The sequence below is a fragment of the Streptopelia decaocto genome, assembly GCF_964273445.1.
Source record: "Streptopelia decaocto genome assembly, chromosome: 1".
Taxonomy (NCBI): Eukaryota; Metazoa; Chordata; class Aves; order Columbiformes; family Columbidae; genus Streptopelia; species Streptopelia decaocto.
In genome coordinates this window covers 96,096,103-96,117,274 of record NC_138663.1, presented here as the reverse complement: position 1 = coordinate 96,117,274, position 21,172 = coordinate 96,096,103, and the positions used below count along the sequence as shown (strand labels likewise).

Genomic DNA, 21,172 nt, shown 5'->3' with positions numbered 1-21,172 from the left:
ACCAAATTTAATGCTCATCCTTATATGCCTGTTATTCTAGTCAAGCCGATTGTGGTTTACATTAACAAATTTAACTGAATTGAAAAGAAAGCATACCTGGGTGTCTTCATCATTTGATGCGTTAAATTTATCTCTTGGTTGTGGAATGGGAGAAAATAAACTTTTGAAACTGCAATACCTTTGGGTAGAAAACAGGATTGTGAAGAAATTAAGAATACTGGTAATATAACTTACACGAACATTTTACGTTGTACCTTAAGGACATTTTTTACTTTCAAGATTGAATAGCTATTGCTCTGTCACTAAGTGAGAAGGAAAATATTTTGAGTGTTGACTGGTAGGTAACTGTTATTATGCTAATCACTGGGGTAACTAAAATTTACTTTGTGGTGAGAGTCACAGTAAATACTTTATTAAACAATGACTTTCAGTAAATCACATGATATAACTTTCTTCCACTGCTGAGAAGTTTTATCAAAATAATGACAGGCTAATTTATCCTGGTTCACTCTTGTCTGGTACTGTATGAAGCCAGTGGCTTCAAAGCAATGTGGATGTTAAATGCTTAAGAACAAAAAACTTTTGCAGGATTTGGTGGAATCAGTCACTAGCTTTAACATCCTTTCCCCCTTTTTCAGTTGTCATGATTTTGCATGCCAAGGTGCCATAAAAAACAGTACTGGTAATAATACTTCATTACATTGATAATCAGATTGTTTAAGTTTGAAGGGAGGAGACAGGAGGAATGTGTTTCATAGAAATTATACTATATCAATAGTTTCTACATCAATACGGTTGACTTACCTTTTGAAAAGACAATATGAGAGCAGTGTCACCGAGATCGTTCCAAGTGCTATCAGAAATAAAGTCACAAAAATGAAGTAATCTTTCCCTTGACCTGGAACATCCAAGAGAGGGAAATATCTTAGCATACCAAAAAGCTGGGTTTATGGCTGTCAATAATGAATGCAAATTTAACTCATTTTTTTACGTAATCAGAAGGACTTCAACTTGACTTCTTACAGAACCTTGTCGAAAAATTTCAGGTACGCTTGACACATTTTAAACCATTTTGAACGTTTCAATTGTAGAGAGTTAAAGAAGAAAATCCAGAAAAGGAGATGAAGAAAAAGTGTCACAGAATGAAAAATACAGCAAAAGTGGTGGAACTGTAAAAAGAGTGTTGAGGAAATGATGAAAAGGAAGATGTGGAAGGAAGAGGATGATATTCCTGGCAGAAACTTGAAGAACTGAAAGGCAGCCTCAACACCCTGGACTGAAGACAAGACTTGGGTCTGTCTCCGACTGTTCCTGTAGCCCTGGTATCTGAGAAACTGCTGCCTTCGCAATCCTGACCAGCCAAAAGCTGGTATCAGCCTTTGTTGCAATAGTACTTAAGCATCTCCCCTGCTTTAGGAATTTGCACTCGGTTCCTTCCACGTAATTGGTAAGAATTGACTTTTTATTTGTATCTTTGAATGTGAGGGAGAACAGGAGGCAAACATACTGAATAAAAAATACTGAAAAAAACAAACAAACAAAAACAAATGAACAAAAAAAAAAAACCCACAACAAAAAACAATATAAAAATATTTCACAGTCTTACCAAACTCGATGGGCTCACTCCATTCTCCCCAACTTGAGTTTACAAGACAGTTTTTGCCACGTGCTCTGATTTTCAGAATGTATTCTTTTTTCTCATTGTAATTTTGGAATTCGTATGTGTTGTTGTTAACCTAAAATCAAAGCAATCAGACTGTGCATTTCACCTCATAGGCAAATATTAATAAAATTTTGGGTTTAATTTCCTGAAACAGTTTCTATAAAAAACTATTTTATATGATTTTGTAAGTATGTAGTAGTTACATGTTCTTCTCCACAAATTTGAAACTGTGATAAATTAGTTAATCCTGCCACCGAATCTTACTGGTTTTTGAAGTTTATAGCTGGATTTTGAAGTTTGTTTTGTCTTTTATTTGTTATGCTCTAAGTGCACTTTTTTTTCCCTGTCCCTGTTTATTGATCCTAAAAAAAAACAGAACAAAAAGCTGAGAATTTGGAAGCACCCTGTAAATTCACCTCTCAACGTTTACGGGGATTAATCATGCAAATATGCCCTGAACGGTGTCTGTTTTTGTTAAACAGACTCAAGATTTTTGAGACAGTCCAATAACAGATATGTATCATCTGGCTCCATGATACTTTATATGAAGTTTGGAATCTGCCAAGCCCAAGAAGCTTCCAGGACTGAAAGGACCAGTTCTGTGTCAGATGATCACTGACAGTGTGTATAGGAATCCAAATTAACTTCCCCAGGTTTTGAAGATCTCGGCACTGCCACTGTCTGGTTGTCCTGAACCACAGAGGCATTTTTCACCGAGAGTTACAGGAAAGACAATATTTCCATTTTGTATTAAGCAAAGTGTCACATCTGTCTTAATCAAAATCTATTTGTGTGATAAATAGAAAGTATGAAGTTTTGTAAAATTCATGGAAAATTTTGCCTAGCGTAAGCTACCTCATCTAAAATGGATATATTAAGGAATTTCTACATAAAGATAGCACAGCAATGTATCTTCCTGGATTCTTATTGCTATATTGATACAAAAACTATAGTTCTATACTATAGAAGCAACTATATTCTGTATAAAGGTACTTATATACTTAAGGGGGAAAAAGCACAAATTTGTATAAGACAAGAATACTTACTGTTACAGGAGTATCCCTTTTCCCTTCTGTGGGCTTATCCTGCAAACCAAAACCAAATCTTCATTTTTATTATTTTCCTGTCAAATAATCAAATATTTCTCCCTCTTTTGTTTTTATTTTCTTGCTTATAATTATCATAAATAATTTTAAATTTAAAAATCAATGGGATATTCTGCTCCAGTAATGTCCCAGAATGTAGTACTTTACTCAGAGTTTTGGCTTCCTCCATTTCATCTTTGAAAAGGAAGGAAACATGAATTATTTATCAGTGGTTGTGAGAAGCTATATTTGCCTCTAAGGGCATATTTACACTGTGCCCTCTCATCCAGCAGAAGTGTATTCAAATTATGCAAGCAATCAAATCATCATCCAAACATACCAGATTTGAAAGCTGTGATTTTTGCAATAGTTTATAACATGGGGCAGAAAGTTGATGTGAACAGCAAATTTACCCTCCTACCAGTCAAAGTCTCTGTTAGACATCTGAGTGATCCATGCTTGGAGGCTTTCCCTGAAGTACTGTGAAGGGCTACTTATACATTCCATACAACTAAAATTTTATTAACTGGAATCGAACACTGACCTAGGTAAAAGAACCTGAAAATTTTGAAAAATGGTTAGGTTAAAAAATGAGTGAACAAAATCAACAGCAGTAGCTTTAGGAATGATCCCAGAAAACACTGAAAAACTGATGTCCTGGAAACATCTATCACATGTAATGTCAGAAGGATAGCTGGCACAATGGAAAAGTCAGAAAGATGTAATTGGAAGGAATTCAGATAATACACCTGCCATGTATGTTACGTTATAAAGGAGAGTAGTATTTCCCCGTTACTCATTGTCAGCTGAGCTCTTTCAATTTAGGGCATGATGGATGTCATCAGCCTTTGCTGTGAACAGGGAGGGTACAACTGAGTTGCCTAAACTTGGATGTACAGTCCCATTCCAGCTGCTATGGAGTATCCTGCCTTGCCTCTGATGACCCCTCCTTATCAAATTCATGGGCTCACGGGTTATTTCTCGCCTCCTTATCAAATTCACAGGCTCAACGAATTTTCCTGCCCTTTGTCCTTAGGTGTGTTAAAATCAGGTTCTTCAGACAATGAGATTTATGGAAGAGGATTTAACACCTCAGCCTCTCTGTCATACTTGGTGGAAACCAGACATACCTCAGCTACGATAAAGTGACATGCCTTGTGTTGTCTCCTGTGGTCGCTATGGTAGATTGGTAGTGCTCTGCCTATAGTGTAGGAGAAATCCTAGCTCACTTTTGGTACATATGTGTTTCCACCTGAGATAGCCATCTTGGGTTCCTCTCTTACAGCCAATGGAATAAGGGCATGTAGGGTCTGTCATCTACCTTGGAAGGAGGTGGCTTAACACCACATCTGACTGCAGAGAAGGTAAGAGGGTAACTCACTGAAAAGTGAACGCATCCATTGCAGATCCCAACCCTGGGCCTGTGTGAACTTTCCCCTGAGTTGCTGGTATCTAATTTTTCAGAAAAGTGTTTTCTATTTTAGCTGTGGTTTCAAAACATGAGGTTTTGGCAGACACCGTGTAGGCAGGTGGGGGTCAGGTTGGCTCAACCAGGCTCCAGGAGAAGGATGGTGTCTGGGGGAAGGCTACCAAAGGGCAACAGATGGTGGGAGAAGCGTGGATGCTGAGTAAAGGCAAAACAGTCCCGCATGTTGAAACTGAGGGACAGCTGTGAGCTTTCCAGCATTTGAAAAATGCCATCAGGACAGCTGAAGCTGAGGTGCCCTGAGCCTGAGAAGCCCTGGCCTGGGCTGGAGGCTGTCACCCAGGCAGTGCCCTTGCTGCAGATCACAGGCTGCCATCCCACAGTTATCTCCTGTGGGACATGCTTGTGCAGGAGAGTTTCTCAGGTGTTCTCCTGGTCTTTTGACACACATCCTTCATAGCATTTCCCTGCTTTCCACTGCTTTTCTGCTTTGCATCTCTTGTCAGTTTGAAATAAGGTCATGAGCAGTGGGAATGTGAGACCACAAAGGCTGGAGCAGGAGGACGCCACAGAAGTTAATCAGAAGTATAGACATTATAGACATATAGATATAGAAGCATGTACATTATAGATATGCATATTAATAGGTGTGATGCCAAATACAAACAAAAAATTGGTTTTACCTTATTTTGTATGCTAATTTCATACTGAAAACAGTTTTTGTTTTCCACATGACTTGTAAAGGGTGGTTGCCATGTAATTATGCAACCTGCTGGATCTTTAGTGCAATTGACAGCGACTTTTGATGGTGGAGTGAGTATTTCTGGAAATAAGTGAAATCATTAATGTAGATACTATCAGTAATCAGCTACAACTCATGTGTTCATAGCAAAATACATGTGAACTTGAGGCAACTGATGTACAGCTGTGTGCTACTGACATTCGCAAATGTTCTCTGTTAAACAGGAGTAAAATACAGTAGCAAAACTCAGGAATATGACACTTCAGTTGATGGACATCTGTAGTAACTGAAATTCATGTAAAAAAAGTATGAAGAATTTAATGTAATTCAGCAGTACAATCAGCACAGTGCCATTTCATTCTACATCTAAATTTCACATTGACAATGCGAGTCTCTGTAGGAAAATAGAGGGAGGTTTTTGCTTGTGTGGTAGTATTCAGTTGCAAGACCAAGTGATCAGAATTTGAGTGCCTACAATATAGCTGACTAGGTGTGACCCAGGTGTCTCACTGCTGTGGTCAGTGGGGATCTCATCAGTAGTGCCAAACTGCAAAGCTGTTTGACGTACTATGGACCAGACGTGCTCGGCTGAATAGCTCTGGGCTTTGCAGCTGGCACTGGCTGCAGGCAGGGGTCAGGTGCATTTCAGACCACACAGGACACCCAGGAGGACCCTGGGCTCTCACAGGTGCCAGGCCACATCTGCAAGCCTTGTGGATGCCTCAAATGTCTGAGTGTGTCTCAAACAGCAGTAGTGGCATGTTTTTAGGCAACTGAATCCTGTCCCAGATCTCTAACGAATCTTAGACTCTTAGCTCACACAGGTACCCATGTATTTAACTAATGCAGTCTTAATTTGCAAATTGAACGCTCCCTCTGGTTTTATGACATGTAGCTCCTGTGGCTCTTGGAGAGGTATGGAATTAAGGGTTGGCAAAATGGGTCCATCAGAAAGGTGGCCTTGAAAGCCTATCCATTGCATCGCATCACTTGAATTACATGGATATGTTCACACTACTTCTCCGAGCTGCTATCTCAGGCTGCTTCTGCCTTTCGTGTTTCAGGTAATTTTTAGAACTCTATCCTGTCAGCTGTCAGGACAGAAGTCTGTTCTGCAGTGCAGCATCCTGTGATAGCTGCATACTTTGTTTCATGCTTCTTTTCAGAGAAAAATTCCCCACTTCCTTATTTTATAAAACAATAATATAATAAAAATGTTTCCTTACTTACCAATTTTATACAGTTGAATATACTCATCATAGAACTGGATCCGAGAGTCTTTACTAGACCCATTCACCAGGAAGTAAGATTTTTCAGTCACTATGCTCACATTTTTGAATCTACATCCCATGTTTCTGCCATTTTCACCTTTAATGTAAAGCTCACATTCCGTCTCGTCGTCATCTCTGTGTATAGTTATTTTAGTTAAATTTGAGCAGCGTGATGTGTTAAATGAGAATTCAGACTTCCCTAGACTCAAGTAGACTTACTTACCTTGAGTTCTGCCAGTACAGAAAATACTGTGTATCCCCTGGAGCATCCCTGCCTGCTTGCCAAGTGCAGTTCATGAGGGAAACATTATAAATCACACAGGAGAAGTTTTCAATGGCTGATCTGTTCGTGCCTGCAAACACAGGAATATCTGTGATGAGGAAAAGTCATGTGACTGCTCCACACTGGAAGATCCTGGCACATGCTTAGGTATGTTACACACCTGCAACTCCAGCTGATTATTTCAGGGGTTAGAAATGACAACTGAGAGGAAGCTGGACTCTCACCCTGTTTTGACTGACTCTGAACTGTGAAACCCGGGAATGAGTAGAGCATTCACACAGGTAAAGGGAAGCACATTACCTTTTAATATCATCCTCGGTACTACAGAGGGAAGTATTTCTCCTTTTTCAAAAAATGCCCAGGAATTTACTCCTGAAGCATTTACAGACAGCATTTAAAAAGCTGGGACTTTTAAAAGTAAGGTGGGGCTTATTTCTACTTTGATCAAAGAGCCTCCTGGCTAGAACTTTCCACCCTTATGTGGGCAACAGTGACTTGATCTCTTCCTTTGGTGGAGCACACTGAAGTGGGAACCTTGTTTCTTTGGAAGCTCCCTCATTGCTGGGCTGTGAAGACATGTTCAGCCTCATTCTGCCTTCTTCAGCCAATTTTCTGCTTCTTTGTGTGGTAACTTCATTGAAAAGGTGGAAGCTCCCTCTCCTGGTACCTCCAGCCTGCAATATTAGGGCTAGCTGGGAGGAACATCAAAAGTAAGAGGGTTTAGGTGTGTCCTGGCTTGTATTTTGAGGGTCACCATGAGAGCATTTGCTCTCTCAAATCACTAGGAAGAGCAGGGAGTACTTTCTCTACTCAGATATGAGCAAGCTCCTAATCAAATCACCTCTGTCAAGCCTGAAATACCCCAGTTATGTACAGCTGCAGGAGCACTGGTGAACGGGCAATTTTAGTAGAGAGGTCTAAGTTCAGAAGGAAGGGGAAAAAGTGGTGTAAAAACTTCAGGTATGGAATTATGAACCTTGGGTTTCCCTGAAACCCACTTTGACTAACTCCCACATGGGACTGGCTCAAAATGTCTTTGTAAACAGTTACCTCAGCTCAATGTGTGCACAGCAGCTTTGGGAACCCACACAACCCTCTGTGTGTCTGTGTGTGTACATGCACAGCAGGGCAAAATTAGGAGATTGCTACATTCAGTTTGCTCCTACCTGCTTATCACCGGAGGTTATCCTCTCTCTCTACTCTGCCCTGGTGAGGCCACATCTGGAGTACTGTGTCCAGTTCTGGGCCCCACAGTTTAAGAAGGACAAGGAATTACTGGAGGGAGTCCAGTGGCGGGCTATGAAGATGATGAGGGGCCTAAAGCAACTTTCTTTTGAGGGGAGACTGAAAGAGCCGGGTCTGTTCAGCCTGTAGAAGAGAAGGCTGAGAGGGGATCTCATTAATGTTTATCAATATTTCAAGTATGAGTGTCAAGAGGATTGGACCAGACTCTTTTCAGTGGTGCCCAACGATAGGATGAAGGGCAACGGGCAGCGACTGAAACATAGGAGGTTCCATCTGAATATGAGGAGAAACTTTTTTACTCTGAGGGTGACAGAGCACTGGAACAGGCTGCCCGGAGAGATTTTGGAGTCTCCTTCTCTGGAGACATTCAGAACCCACCTAGATGCATTCCTGTGTGATCTCCTCTAGGTGAACCTGCTTTAGCAGGTGGATTGGGCTAGATGATCTCTACAGGTCCCTTCCAACCCCAACCATTCTGTGATTCTGTGGTATTTCCTTTCCTCTCCTCCTTCCATTTTATGACTTTCACTGATCCCCAGACTGTGCCTCTAGCTAGCTCTGTGGTCTGTTCTTGACAAACTCATCAACAACCCAGCAGAAAAGCATTTAATAAAGAAATGAGTGCTAAAATCTTAATTTGCAATAGCTGGAACAGTTATTTGAATCCACCCTTAAACCACTGTAATTTAGCAGCATTTTGGAGCCCTAGTATGAAAGAGAATAATGCAATTATTGATACATTTGTAATACTGCATTTCTTGCAAAATTGTGGAAACATTCATTTCAGATAAGACAATTATAGCAGATCTGCAAAAAAACATTTTTAATAGTAAATAGAGCAGTTAGTTATGGTGTAGGTGACTGCTTTCTAAGGCAACACCTTTAAAAGATTGCAAATGGAGAAAACCTTACCCAAACCGTAAACATTACCTCCAGGGATAAACCTGCAGTCTTTTGAGATGTTTGTGTTTGCCACTTCAATGATAAAGAATACCCCTTTGTGCCGAGGCATGTATAGTTCCACTGGAAAACTGCATAGTGGACTGTTCCCCTGAAAAAGAACATTTTGATGTTTTATTTCTCTGTTTTTTTTTCCTCTGCTAGTGCTTGATGGTGCTGGCTATGTGCAACCCAGAAACTCAAGTTATAGGACCAAAATCCTCTGTGTATGTTTATGTGTTTTAGGTTCAAGAGCTAACTCTCTCCCTTACCACTTGAGGGTGTTGTAGAATGGAACTGAGTAATCAAAAGCATAACTACACAAAATTCTTTGTAGTTCAGAAATTGGATGCTACACTAGTGTGCAACTATTAGAGAAGACAAATAGTACCCCAGTGGCATAACAGGAGATAGTTAATAAATGGGAGCACCACAATGGAATTTAGTGAAAGGATAAAGTAAAATATAATAGAAGTCCTCATCTGACCTCCTCAGGGCTCAGAAAGATATGTGATGTGTTTTTGTAATATGTATTACTAATTTAAAACATCTGTTTTGCTAGGCTAAAGTCAAGCTTCTTACTTTTATCTTTGGATAATATAGGTTTATGACATAACCTGTGCTACCAGCATGATTTAATTTACTGGCAAACAAGTGGAGAATTTGAGGAAATGAAAATCCATGGCAATGTTTGGGGAATTAACTTTTCATTTGAAGCGCCTTTTCTCTCTAAATTCTCTCAGGGTCTCACTTTTAGTCTCACAGTTGCTCCCTTTTTTCAGTAGCTGCATCCCTGTTCATGATTCAACACAGGTACAGTTCAGGCTGTTGTCTCCTTTCCACTTCAGTGCCAGAACTTCAGTTCTGTGGTATGCACGGGACGCTCCTCCTGCAGCAAATGCACCCTGGCATTGGTGATGGCTTTTCACCGCCCCTGGCAGATGAAGCTCTAGACTACAATCAATCACTGATCAGATTTTACCTGCAACTGATTCATGTTTTCAGAGTAAGTGAAATCAATAAAAGGTAAAGAGCAAGATGAAATTGTTTGTCTCAACAAAGAGCAAGTTTACCTCTGACTCTACATCTGTCACGTCCACGATGGTGCATTTGTAGTTAGAGAAATTCTTGCTGCTCTCCCAGGACAGTTCCATTTTTCTCCAATTCATTTTCACATTTGTAATAGGTGATTCTTGTGCTTCTGCTGAAAGTGTTACAGAATCAGTTCAGTAAAGAAATGCTGTGGTTTTTGTTGAATGCAGAGAGTAGTATCTGCCAGGCTTAAGATTAAAATTGCAAGGTTGATTGCATATATCTCCAGTAAATGAAGAATTAAACCCTGTTTCTCAGATTATATCTGCAAAAACATACTTACACCTCATACACTGGATGTCAGCACGCAAGGCTTGAAATAGCATCATACACCACCAAATGATGCAAATGAGTCCAAGAGTATCAAACATCTTTTCTTCTCTGGAGAGAGACAATGAAGCATTCAGGAAAAAAACAAAACACCCACAAAACAAAACAAGCAAGCAAACAAAAAAAAACCCACAAAAAAACAGAAGAAGAATAAGAAAAAATTATGCCCAAGTGTATTTTCATTTCTGCAAAGCTTTATCTTTTTTTTTTTTTTTTCCATGGGTAGGGTCAAATATTCTGTCTAATTCACCCCTAGAAAATAATCTTTAGAAAAGGCAAGGAAAGTGTGTGCTTCAGGACTTCTGGCAGGTACCTCTTCTTTGCGAGGACTGAGTAGTCTCACTATTGTCTATTACAACACAGCGGTTTGAGACAGAAGCCACAAACTCTTGTCATGATACATACACTCACTCTATTTGGTGCAGAACTATGATTTAGGATTAGTGTTGTCCCACATATCTATCTGAGGGCTGCCATACCAGACATGTTGGAACTCCAATATGAACTAGAGTTAAAGGCAACCAAGAGGAGTGCTACAACTGATATTGCCAGTGTGTTTTTCACAGTTCCTTTGGCAGCAGAGAACAGGCCACAGTTTGCTTTCACATGGAGGGGTGTACAATACAGCTGGAATCAACTGCCCCAAGAGTGGAAGCACAGTCCAACCATTTGTCATGGACCGCTTCAAACTGCATTGGAACAGAGTGATGCCCCAAACATCTGTAATACACTGACAATATCACTGTGTGAGACAATAAAGCAGAATAACTGTTTGAGAAGGGAAAAGAGTAATTCAGATCCTCTGAAAGCTGGTTTTGCCGTCAAAAGAGGCAAGGTCAAAGGACCTGCACAAGAGATACATTTCTGGGGATTAAAATCGCAGGATGAATGCTGCCACATCCCTATGGATGTGATTTATAAGATAACAGCTATGTCCCCAGCAGGTAAGAAGAAAGAAACTCAAGCCTTGTGGGATTCTGGAGAATGCATATTGCACATTATAGTCAGCTTGTGAGCCCTCTGTATTGAGTGACTTGGAAGAAGAGCTATTTGGAGTAGGGATCTTAGCAACAGGAAGCCTTTGAGCAGATCAAACAGGAGAGAGCTTGTGCAGTAGCTTTTGGGCCAGTCTGTACAGAACCTGCTGTGCAAAATGTGCTCTCCACTGCAGCTGGAAAACATGGCATTGCCTGGAGCCTCTGGCAGAAAAAAAAACAGGTGAAACTTGAGTTTGACCTCTAGGGTTTTGGAGCTGGGATTGTCAAGGATTGGAAGCCCACTACACTCTGACTAAAAAAGAGATACCAGCAGCGTATGAGGGGGTTTGAACTGCTTCAGAAGTTGTTGGTACAGAAGCACAGTTCCTCTTGGCACCACAATTGCCTGTACTACACTGGATGTTTAAAAGAAACTTCCTATCTACACATCACACAATCGATGTAACATGGAGTAAGTGGCTAGTATTGATCATGCAATGGGCTCAAATGGAGAACCTCAACCACTCAGGAATCCTGGAAGACATCATGGACTGTCGAGAAAGCAGAGATTTTTGAGCACTGCCTGAGAAGGTGACTCATGCCCAACAAGCACCACCATGTAATAAGTTACCAGAAGATGAAAGGCATTATGCTCTGTTTACCAATGGATCCTATAATCTTGTAAGGAACTGTTGGAAGTGGAAAGCTGCTGTGTGGAGTCCCACAAAACAAGTTGTTGAAGGAGAAGATGAGTCAAATCAGTTTGCAGAAGTGAAAGCCATCCAACTGACCCTAGAGACTGGTGAACAAGGAAAGTGGACAGGGAACATGATGGTGAGCTATTAATATTTGTAGCTTGATGGACACATCAAACATTGGGATGTCTAGGGAAAGCTGCAACATACAGATGGGCTTGTGATCAAGGGGTGGACCGGGCCATTATGGTCATCATGCAGATCAGCCATGAATGTGAAAAATTTGCCACCATCAGGTGAGCCATGTGAGTAAAGTCTTCATGGAACAGAGGGCAGTGGCTGGGGTTTTGATATGGCAAGGCCTGGCAAATGGACCATGTTGGGCTGCTGCCACGAACCTGCCAAGGCAAGTGTAACACACTCACCATGGTGGAAACAACTAGGTGGCTAGAAATATACCTGTAAATGATGCCACTGCCTGAAACACCATCTTGGGCCTTGAAAGGCAAGTTCTATGGCAATATGGTACCCCCAAAAGAAGTGAGTCGGGGCTTAGCTCTGAAATAATCTCGTAGACTCATTGGTCAAGAAACACAGCATTGATTGGGTGTATCACAACCCCTATCACCCACAAGCCTCTGGAAATACTGTGTGGTATAACAGGCTATTAAAAGCCATGCTGAGATCTTTGGGCACCAGGGCAGGAAAGTATTGGGATTTAAATTTAGCAGAAGACACCAGAGGATCTGCTACCAATCCTGGACCTGCCCAAACAAACCCCTTGCATACTCTGCGAAGAGATAAAGTCCCCATAGTGCAGATACGGAAGTTATTGGGGAAGGCAGTGTGTGTTCTTCCTCCTTAGGAAAAGATAAGCCCATTTGTGACATTGTCTTTTCTCAAAGACCTGGGTTTACTTGGTGGACAATGAGGCAGGATGGGGAGATCCAGTGTGTACCTCAAGGAGACTGCCATGGAAACATGCAGCTGTCCAGACCTCAGGGTGCAGGTAGTGCCAGAGCCTCTCACTGGTATGGTATGGTATGGTATGGTATGGTATGGTATGGTATGGTATGGTATGGTATGGTATGGTATGGTATGGTATGGTATGGTATGGTATGGTATGGTATGGCAGGAGAGAGAACAGCTGCGTGAGGTGTGACCAAATGGATGACATGCTCAGCCTCATGGTAGAGCTGAAAGAGGAGGTAGAAATGTTGAAAAGCATCAGGGAATTGGAGAAGGAAATAGACTGGTGGGATCAAGCTCTGGCCTCCCTGAGACAGGAAAGGTCACCACTAAGAAACCAAAACCAAGGGAGTTCTGTATCCTCCCCTGACCTGATCGAAGACAGAAGATCAAGGGAAAGGGATGAATGGAAACAAGTCCATACCCGAGGTGGCAGGCAAAACCCTCCCTTGCTCACCCCATCATCCCAGGTGCCTCTCTACAACAGGTACGAGGCTCTGGATGTGGAAAGCCAGACAATGGCTGAGGAAAACAAAGGTCCATCTATAGCACAGGTGCTGACAGGATTGGAAAGGCCTATTCACTATATTATGACCACCACCAAAAGGAAGAAAAGAAGGGCTATATTTGTAAGTGTTTCCCTTCTGGGGCGTACAGAGGGGCCAATATGCTGGACAGACCCTCCTCTTAGGGAGATCTGCTGCCTACCAGGGATCTGGGTTAAGGACATCACTTGGAAACTTCCTAGACTGATACGGCCCTCGTATTACTACCCATTCCTGGTCTTCCATGTGGGTGGTGATGAAGTTACGACACATAGTCCAAGGGTGATTAAAATAAACTTCAGGGCCTTGGAACTGTTGGTGAGGGAATTAGTAGCACAGATTACTTTCTACTCTCTCCTTCCAGTTGCAGACAGTGACATTAGAAGTAGCAGATGGGAACACTCTATTAATACATGGCTCTGTGGTTGGTGTCATCAACACAATTTTGGCTTTTTTGATAATGTGGTGGCCTACATGGCACCAGGTTTGCTGGCGTTGGAGGGAGTTCACCTTTCTCAAAGGGGGAAGAGGGTTTTTGCACATGAGCTAGCAGAGCTCATGGATAGAGCTTTAAAGCAGATATGAAGGGGGAGGGGGATGGAACCAGGTTTGCCCATGACATGCTGTGGGGTGAGACACCAAGGACAGAGGGGCTGGAAGAGGCAGGCTTTAAACTGATGAGCTTAGGGGGTGGGGTCCAAACTGGCAATGCTTATGCCATCACATCCAATCAGGGAATAAGCCAGGCCAACCAGAGTAACGACAGTTCCTTAGCTGCCTCCCAAGGTGAGAACCAGAAGGCCAACCAACGCAAGGGTACATATGGCTGTGGAGGATCCTTTTGCACCCCTCATGAGAAACCCACATGCTTGATTCCTTCTCTGAAGTGTTTATACACCAATGCACATAGCATGGGGGATAAACAGGAAGAATTAGAGATCTATGTGATTTCACAGAGCCATGATCTCATTGCTATTACAGAGATGTGGTGGGACAGCTCACATGACTCAAATGTTGTAATGGAAGGCTATGTACTTTTTAGGAAAGACAGGCCAGCAAGGTGAGGTGGAGGAGTTGCACTTTATGTGAGAGACCAACTCAAATGTATCAAACTTTTCCTTAGGGGAGATGAAGAACCTTATGGGTAAAAAAAATAAGAGAAAAGCTAACAAGGGGGACACTGTTGTGGGTGTTTGCTACAGACCATCTTATCAGGAAGAGGAAGTTGATGAGGTGTTCTACAGACAACTGGAAGTAGCCTCACAATCACATGCTCTGGTTCTCATGGGAGGCTTCAATCACCCTGACATCTGCTGGGTGGGCAACACAGCTAAGCATGCACAATCCGAGAGATTCCTAGAGATCATTGGTGACAATTTTTTGACACGGATGGTGGAGGGGCTAACGAGAAGAGGCAAAACCAGGACACTGGACCTTGTCCTAACAAACCAAGAAGAATTAGTTGGAGATGTCATAGCTGGGGGCAGACGCAGCTGCAGCAACCATGAGATGGTGGAGTTTAGGATCCTGTGTAGAAGAAGCAGGAAAATAAGTAGGACTAAAATAATGGATTTCAGCAGGGTGAACTTTGGCCTCTTCAAGGTTCTACTTGGAAGAATCCCATGGGTTAGGGCTCTAGAAGGTAAGGCAGTCCAAAAGCGCTGGCTAATGTACAAACATCACTTCCTCCAAGCTCAAGACCAGTGCATCTCTATGAGCAAGAAATCAAGTAAAGGACATAGGAAGCCAGCATAGATGAGTAAGGAACTCCAGTCGAAACTCAGATGGAAGAAGGATGTTTATGTAATGAGGAAAAAGGGACAGACGACCATGGAGGAATATAGGGTGGCTGTTTATGTATGCAGAAATGTGGTGAGGAAGGCCAAGCTCTACTTGGAATTAAATCTGGCTAGGGATATCAAGGACACCAAGGAGGGCTTCTGAAAATACAATAACAGCAAAAGGAAGATTAGAAAAAATGTAGTTCTGCTGCTGAATGAAGTGGGTGCCCTGGTGATGGAAGATACAGACAAGGCAGAGTTACTGAATGCCTTCTTTGCTTCTGTCTCTACTACTAATACCAACCCTCAGGAATCCCAGAACCTAGAGGTTAGAGAGGAAGTATGGCAAAATGAAGACTTTCCCTTGGTTGGAGAGGATCAGGTTAAAAATCATCTAGGCAAACTGGACATTCACAAGGCCATGGGCCCCAATGAGATGCACTGACAAGTGCTGAGAGAACTGGCAGATGCTATTGCTAAGCTGCTCTCCATCATATTTATAAATAACTTACAGGAGAGGTGCCTGAGGACTGGAAGAAAGCCAACGTCACTCCAGTCTTCAAAAAAGGCAAGAAGGATGACTCAGGAAACTACAGACCAGTCAACCTCACCTCCATCCCTGGAAAGGTGATGGAACAACTTATTCCAGATGTCATCTCCAAGCATGTGGAAGAAAAGAAGGTTATCAGGAGTAGTCAGCATGGCTTCATCGAGGGGAAATCATGTTTGACCAACCTGATAGCCTTCTATGATGGTATGACTGGCTGGGTAGATGAGGGGAGAGCAGTGGATGTTGTTTACCTTGACTTCAGCAAGGCTACTGATACTGTCTCTCACAACATCCTCATAGGCAAACTCAGGAATTGAGGATTGAATGAGTGCACAGTGAGATGGATCAAGAACTGACTGGATGACAGAGCTGAGAGGGTTGTGAGCAATGGTGCAGAGTCTGGTTTGGAGGCCTGTAGCTAGTGGTGTTCCCCAGGGGTCAGTACCGGGTCCAACCTGTTGTCCAACCTGTTGGTCCAAGCGTTGAAGCTTTAGGATGTTAAAATAAAAGGAAAATAAATGTGAGAGAAAGCAGGATGAAGAGACTGAGTGCACTCTTAGCAAGTTTGCTGATGATACCAAACTGGGAGGAAGGGTTGATACACTAGAGGGCTGTGTTGCCCGTCAGTGAGACATGGACAGGCTGGTGAAATTCAACAAGGGCAAGTGGAGGGTCCTGCACCTTGGGAGGAATAACCCCAGGCACCAGTCCAGGTTAGGGGCTGACGTGCTGGAAAGCAGCATTGTGGAAAGGGACCTGAGAGTTCTGACTGACAACACATTTACCATGAACCAGCAATGTGCCCTTGTGGCCAAGAAGGCCTGGGGTGCATTAGTGGAAGTGTGACCAGCAGTTTGAGGGAGGTTATCCTTCCCCTCTACTCTGCCCTGGTAAGGCTGCACCTGGAGTACTGCATCCAGTTCTGGGCTCCCCACTTTAAGAAGGACAAGGAACTACTGGAAGGAGTCCAGCAGAGGGCTACGAAGATGAACAAGGTCTGCAGCATCTTTCTTACGAGGAAAGGCTGAGAGTGTTGGGTCTGTTCAGCCTGAAAAAGAGAAGGCTGAGAGGGGATCTCATCAATACTTATAATAAATATCTCAAGTGTGGGTGTCAAGAGGATGGGACCAGACTCTTTTCAGTGGTGCCCAACAATAGGATGAGGGGCAATGGACACAGAGTGAAGCACAGGAGGTTCCATCTAAACATGAGAAGAAACTTTACTCTGAGGGTGTCAGACCACTGAAACAGGCTTCCCAGTGAGATTTTGGAGTCTCTTTCTCTGGAGGCATTCAAAACCTGCCTGGATGCACTCCTGTGTGATCTCCTCTAGGTGTACCTGCTATAGCAGGTGGGCTGGACTAGATGATCTCCAGAAGTCCCTTCCAACCCCAACCATTCTGTGATTCTGGGAGATTTAACCTTGGAGAAACATGTTCCATGATGTAAATTGTGTGCTGTAGGAAGTAATGTAGCAGGAACTAGCTGAAATGAGAAAGAACGAACTTCACGAAAAACCAGTGAGTGCAGTAATGACCCAAACTGAATTGGTGTCGGCACCCAACAATCAAACATGCTGCTTCTCCTGTCCTGAGTCATGACCTTGATAGATGGGCCAAAGTCATGTCCTGTTCTTACAGACATTTTGGGGGGTGACAGAGGCCCACTGAATGAGGAAATAATATCTGTTTATTAAGGGACAGGGGATTTTAATGAAAATGTATAAATCTGCATGTTGGATATGAAGATGCTTTAAGTATATAGTATAAGTTGTAAGTGTTGGTAAGTGGGGATTTCAGGAATGAGAAACAGGTACAATGGGATAGTCAGAAGACATGTAAATGTAACAAAATATGCGGGACCTGAACATGACACAAATGGTGTGGAATAAGGGGGAAAGATTGCATTGAGTCCCACTGGGATGGAGTTAACTTTCCCCAGAGCTGCTTGTATACTGCTGTGCTTTGTATTTGTAGCTAGAATGGTGTTGATAACACACCAGTGTTTCAACTGTTGCTGAGCAGTGCTTGCATGGCATCAAGGCCGTCTCTCCCACCCTACCTCACCCCACAAAGCAGTAATCTGGAGTGGCAAGAGGGGCACACCATATAACATAATGCTCAGCATTAAAAGCTGGGAGAAAGGAGGAGGGGGTGGGAGGAGCCATTTGTTATGGAGGCATTTGTTATTAAGGCATTTGTCTTCTGAAACAACTGCTGTGCATACTGAGGCCCTCCTTCCCAGTGAGTATCTGGATACCACCTGCTGATGGGAAGTGGAGAATAGAGAAGGGGAGGAGTAAGAAAGAGTGTTGGTCGGCACCTGGCAGCCGGCCAAGGACAAACCACCACAGTATTTTTTTTCCTGTTTGCTATCACAAATGGCTCTCCACTTCTCAAACTGGATTAACTCCCTCTGTTCTTAGAGGTTTACAACCCTCACCCCAGAACAGTTTACTTCAAATTCTTGCTTCTTGCAGTTTCAGAAACTGAGGAGTCAGGTCTTACAAATCACTTCAGGAAATTTAAATTACTAAAGAAGTGTGAGAACCTGAAAAGGGTGACTCCTTATTAATTCATGTGGTGTGGAGGTCTGAGTAGAGCTAGTCAAACACTGGCATCTGCTCTTGTCAAGCATATCTGTATGCTAGGTACAATTTTCCTTTTCTCAGAGGAAGATAAAATGCTTTGGAAGGGACTTCTATATTACCAGCGCCTCCTCTCCTCTCCTCTCCTCTCCTCTCCTCTCCTCTCCTCTCCTCTCCTCTCCTCTCCTCTCCTCTCCTCTCCTCTCCTCTCCTCTCCTCTCCTCTCCTCTCCTCTCCTCTCCTCTCCTCTCCTCTCCTCTCCTCTCCTCTCCTCTCCTCTCCTCTCCTCTCCTCTCCTCTCCTCTCCTCTCCTCTCCTCTCCTCTCCTCTCCTCTCCTCTCCTCTCCTCTCCTCTCCTCTCCTCTCCTCCTTTTTCTTTTTTTCTTTGTTTTTGTGCTTTGTTTGTTTGTTTTCTACATAAAGAAGCAACACTGGTAATTTATTTTTTTCTTTAGTTTTTATTTTTTCCTAGTAGTGTAACTTCGTAGTATCAATTTTCTTGATTGAAGGTATTTCTAAGGTTAATTCTAAGACTATGAGGTAAGTTCTTACAAGCTTAGGAAAAAGAAACATGGTAATGTTTGGTTACTTGTCTGTACTCCTGTATTAATTTTTGTGGTCATTTCAGAGTACTGATTCTAGACTAACTCCATTTTGTGAAAACAAAACCCAGACAGACCCTCCAAGCAAGCTGAAGTGTTGAATGTTTCCAGGAAGCACCTCACACCTAATGGAAATTGGCTTGATATGACCGGTTCATCATGGTCTTCAAGAAACAAGCAAGGATAGGACACCATGTTGAGGTTGCAACAGACTCTTCACTGTTGCCTGATTCTTCTCTGCTTATCTCTTGCAGCATCAATCTGTTTTTTTTGTATGTCATCATGCTACAGTAAGGATGTGGCCACAGCTGCTGGGAGACGATACTGAAGAATCTTAAGTACAAATAGTATGGAGGACTGGCCATGAAACGTTCTGTGAGATGTTGGTCTTAACAGTAATTTCCACTTTCCCACGCTCTCAGTGATCTCTCCACTAATGCTCATAAGAACCTTGAGACCTCTTGTCCTTCTAGTCTGCCTCTTTTCATACAACCATATTTTTCTCCTTTTTGTGCCATCTGTACAGTCACTCTTAATCTTTTCTCCTTACTTTCCTCAGCCTGTGTTCCTTTTTAGGCATTTCTTATTCTCTAGCAACTGTCTGCTCACTTTTCCTTCATAGTTTTAACTTCATTCCTTCATAGTTTTTGCTTCATTCTTCTTGTCACCTCCCTCTGTCTGCTCTCATGACTCTCTTCTGCTTTCAAAGTCTCCCTCAGGTTTCCTGCAGATGACAGCAGCTCCATGCTGCAGGTATTCTCCACATTTTATCATGGAAAGGCTTGCCTGGAGCACTGCCAAAGGAGTCATCTGCAGCCCTGCCTCCTTAGAAGAGTGCTTGCTTGACACCGTTCCCGCCATGCTCTGGACGTGTCATTGGGCTTGCAGTGGGAATAGCAAGGCCTGTAAGTGTTGTCTTTCCTCATAAGAAATGACTGTTTCCACTGACCACAGCACTAAGGGGGTTTGCTTCTCAAAGGATTTGTGTTCCACGGTTGCCTGACTTTAAAACAAATTACACAAGAAAGGATTAGTGTGGGGTTGTGCCTATGTTCTATTTACCCAGCTGAAGGTGCCAACACATAGCCAGGTCCTCTGGCTTTTCTCTGGCTTACTGGCAGGATAAGACATATAGGAACTGTGGTGAGCCCTAAGCCATCTTCCTGACCCATCCATACCATCTGCCTGGTGGACAAGGAAATGTCTCCAGCACCACACCTGTAGGAGCTTTTTGCACCGGGACTTGCACCCTCTCCTAGAATGGTCTTTTGCAGACAGGTGTGGCAAAACTCCCTCTGCTCTAAACAGACCCCAGTATTGAAGGTGTCAGAAGGAACACATGTCAAACTGGTTGAAAATGTTATTTGAAGGATCAAACCAGAAGAAACAAATATATTCTTGTGTAAGTGGTATTTCCTCATATTTCATTAATATAAGAGATAATACAGAATATGTTAGGATGAAAACCCCATCTTTAACTCCATGGCTGTTTTTGCTTTGCATCTTTCCTTTTTCCTCTCCTGGTTACCCTCACAAGTGTCTTGATCTCTCAGCGTCTACCCTGCTACACAGAGGAGGGCCTCAGAGGGGACTCAAGCACCTGGTTTCCACAATCTTCAGTTCTTAGCTCATGCCCTGGCTCTCTCCAGGCCAGGTTTGCTATAAACCTAACTTAACTTATCCACATAAACTATGTGAATATGACTCAGTCAATGATACCTGGAGCTTCATTTTATGTAGAGGTATGTGCATAGCCTGTATGTTTAATTTTTCCACTAGCAAAATCTTATCAAGGAAAACATTGCAAAACTTATTATCAAGTTGTATGATGTGTCTTACTCAGAAGTAGTGATCATATCCTTGGTAAGCTGGGTGCTAACAAACATGAGTCCGTTTGGTCTTTTGTAGCAAGGCGTGGTCAAATTCAGTCTGCTCTAGAATGGTGTCAGTATCAATGTGTCAGAAGGAAAACACAGTCACATTTAAAAGCTATGATATGCCTATAGTAGCTTTTACAACAAGCATCCAATACATACTGACCTAAACATTTTCAGTTCTTACCCTCATAGTCTAAACTATTGTCTATTGTCTCTGCTCTTAGACTATGAGTGCAGGATGATATTAGAAAACGTCACCTGAGACCAATGTTCCTTGGTTCTAATTCCCAGCTTTGTCAGTGACTTTATTTTCTTGAGTGGCTCTGGGAAGCTTACTCCTGCCCATGACACACTTCCAGAAATGAAAATTTGAATTTTACTCATAGGGCGATGTGAGGATAAACTGATGATTATACATTGCAGACATATGGAGAGTACCATACACTTGCCAAGTGAACTAGGAGGCATAGAAATAGGAATAAACACCTTGCAATGCATACCACGCAATGAAAC

General features: G+C 42.6%; 1 protein-coding gene across 6 annotated transcripts in view; it reads right to left on the bottom strand.

The window, feature by feature from the left end:
* The window catches only part of LOC309442506 (granulocyte-macrophage colony-stimulating factor receptor subunit alpha-like), a 31,609-nt gene that overhangs the window by 6,525 nt on the left and 3,912 nt on the right, over positions 1-21,172 (bottom strand). For 3 of the 6 annotated variants that reach the window (XM_082058385.1, XM_082058383.1, XM_082058384.1), the window contains exons 2-12: positions 20,622-20,716; positions 10,030-10,127; positions 9,728-9,858; positions 8,646-8,766; positions 6,411-6,540; positions 6,147-6,322; positions 4,858-4,997; positions 2,710-2,748; positions 1,607-1,736; positions 805-898; positions 97-178 (exon numbers count right to left, since the gene is read on the bottom strand). In XM_082058385.1, the coding sequence (XP_081914511.1) occupies positions 97-178; positions 805-898; positions 1,607-1,736; positions 2,710-2,748; positions 4,858-4,997; positions 6,147-6,322; positions 6,411-6,540; positions 8,646-8,766; positions 9,728-9,858; positions 10,030-10,127; positions 20,622-20,668 (1,188 nt within the window). In that variant the 5' untranslated portion in view covers positions 20,669-20,716. Of the gene's footprint in view, positions 1-96; positions 179-804; positions 899-1,606; positions 1,737-2,709; positions 2,749-4,857; positions 4,998-6,146; positions 6,323-6,410; positions 6,541-8,645; positions 8,767-9,727; positions 9,859-10,029; positions 10,128-12,706; positions 12,716-20,621; positions 20,717-21,172 lie in introns of those variants that run through there. The other 3 variants (XM_082058387.1, XM_082058386.1, XM_082058388.1) reach the window with 3 other exon arrangements.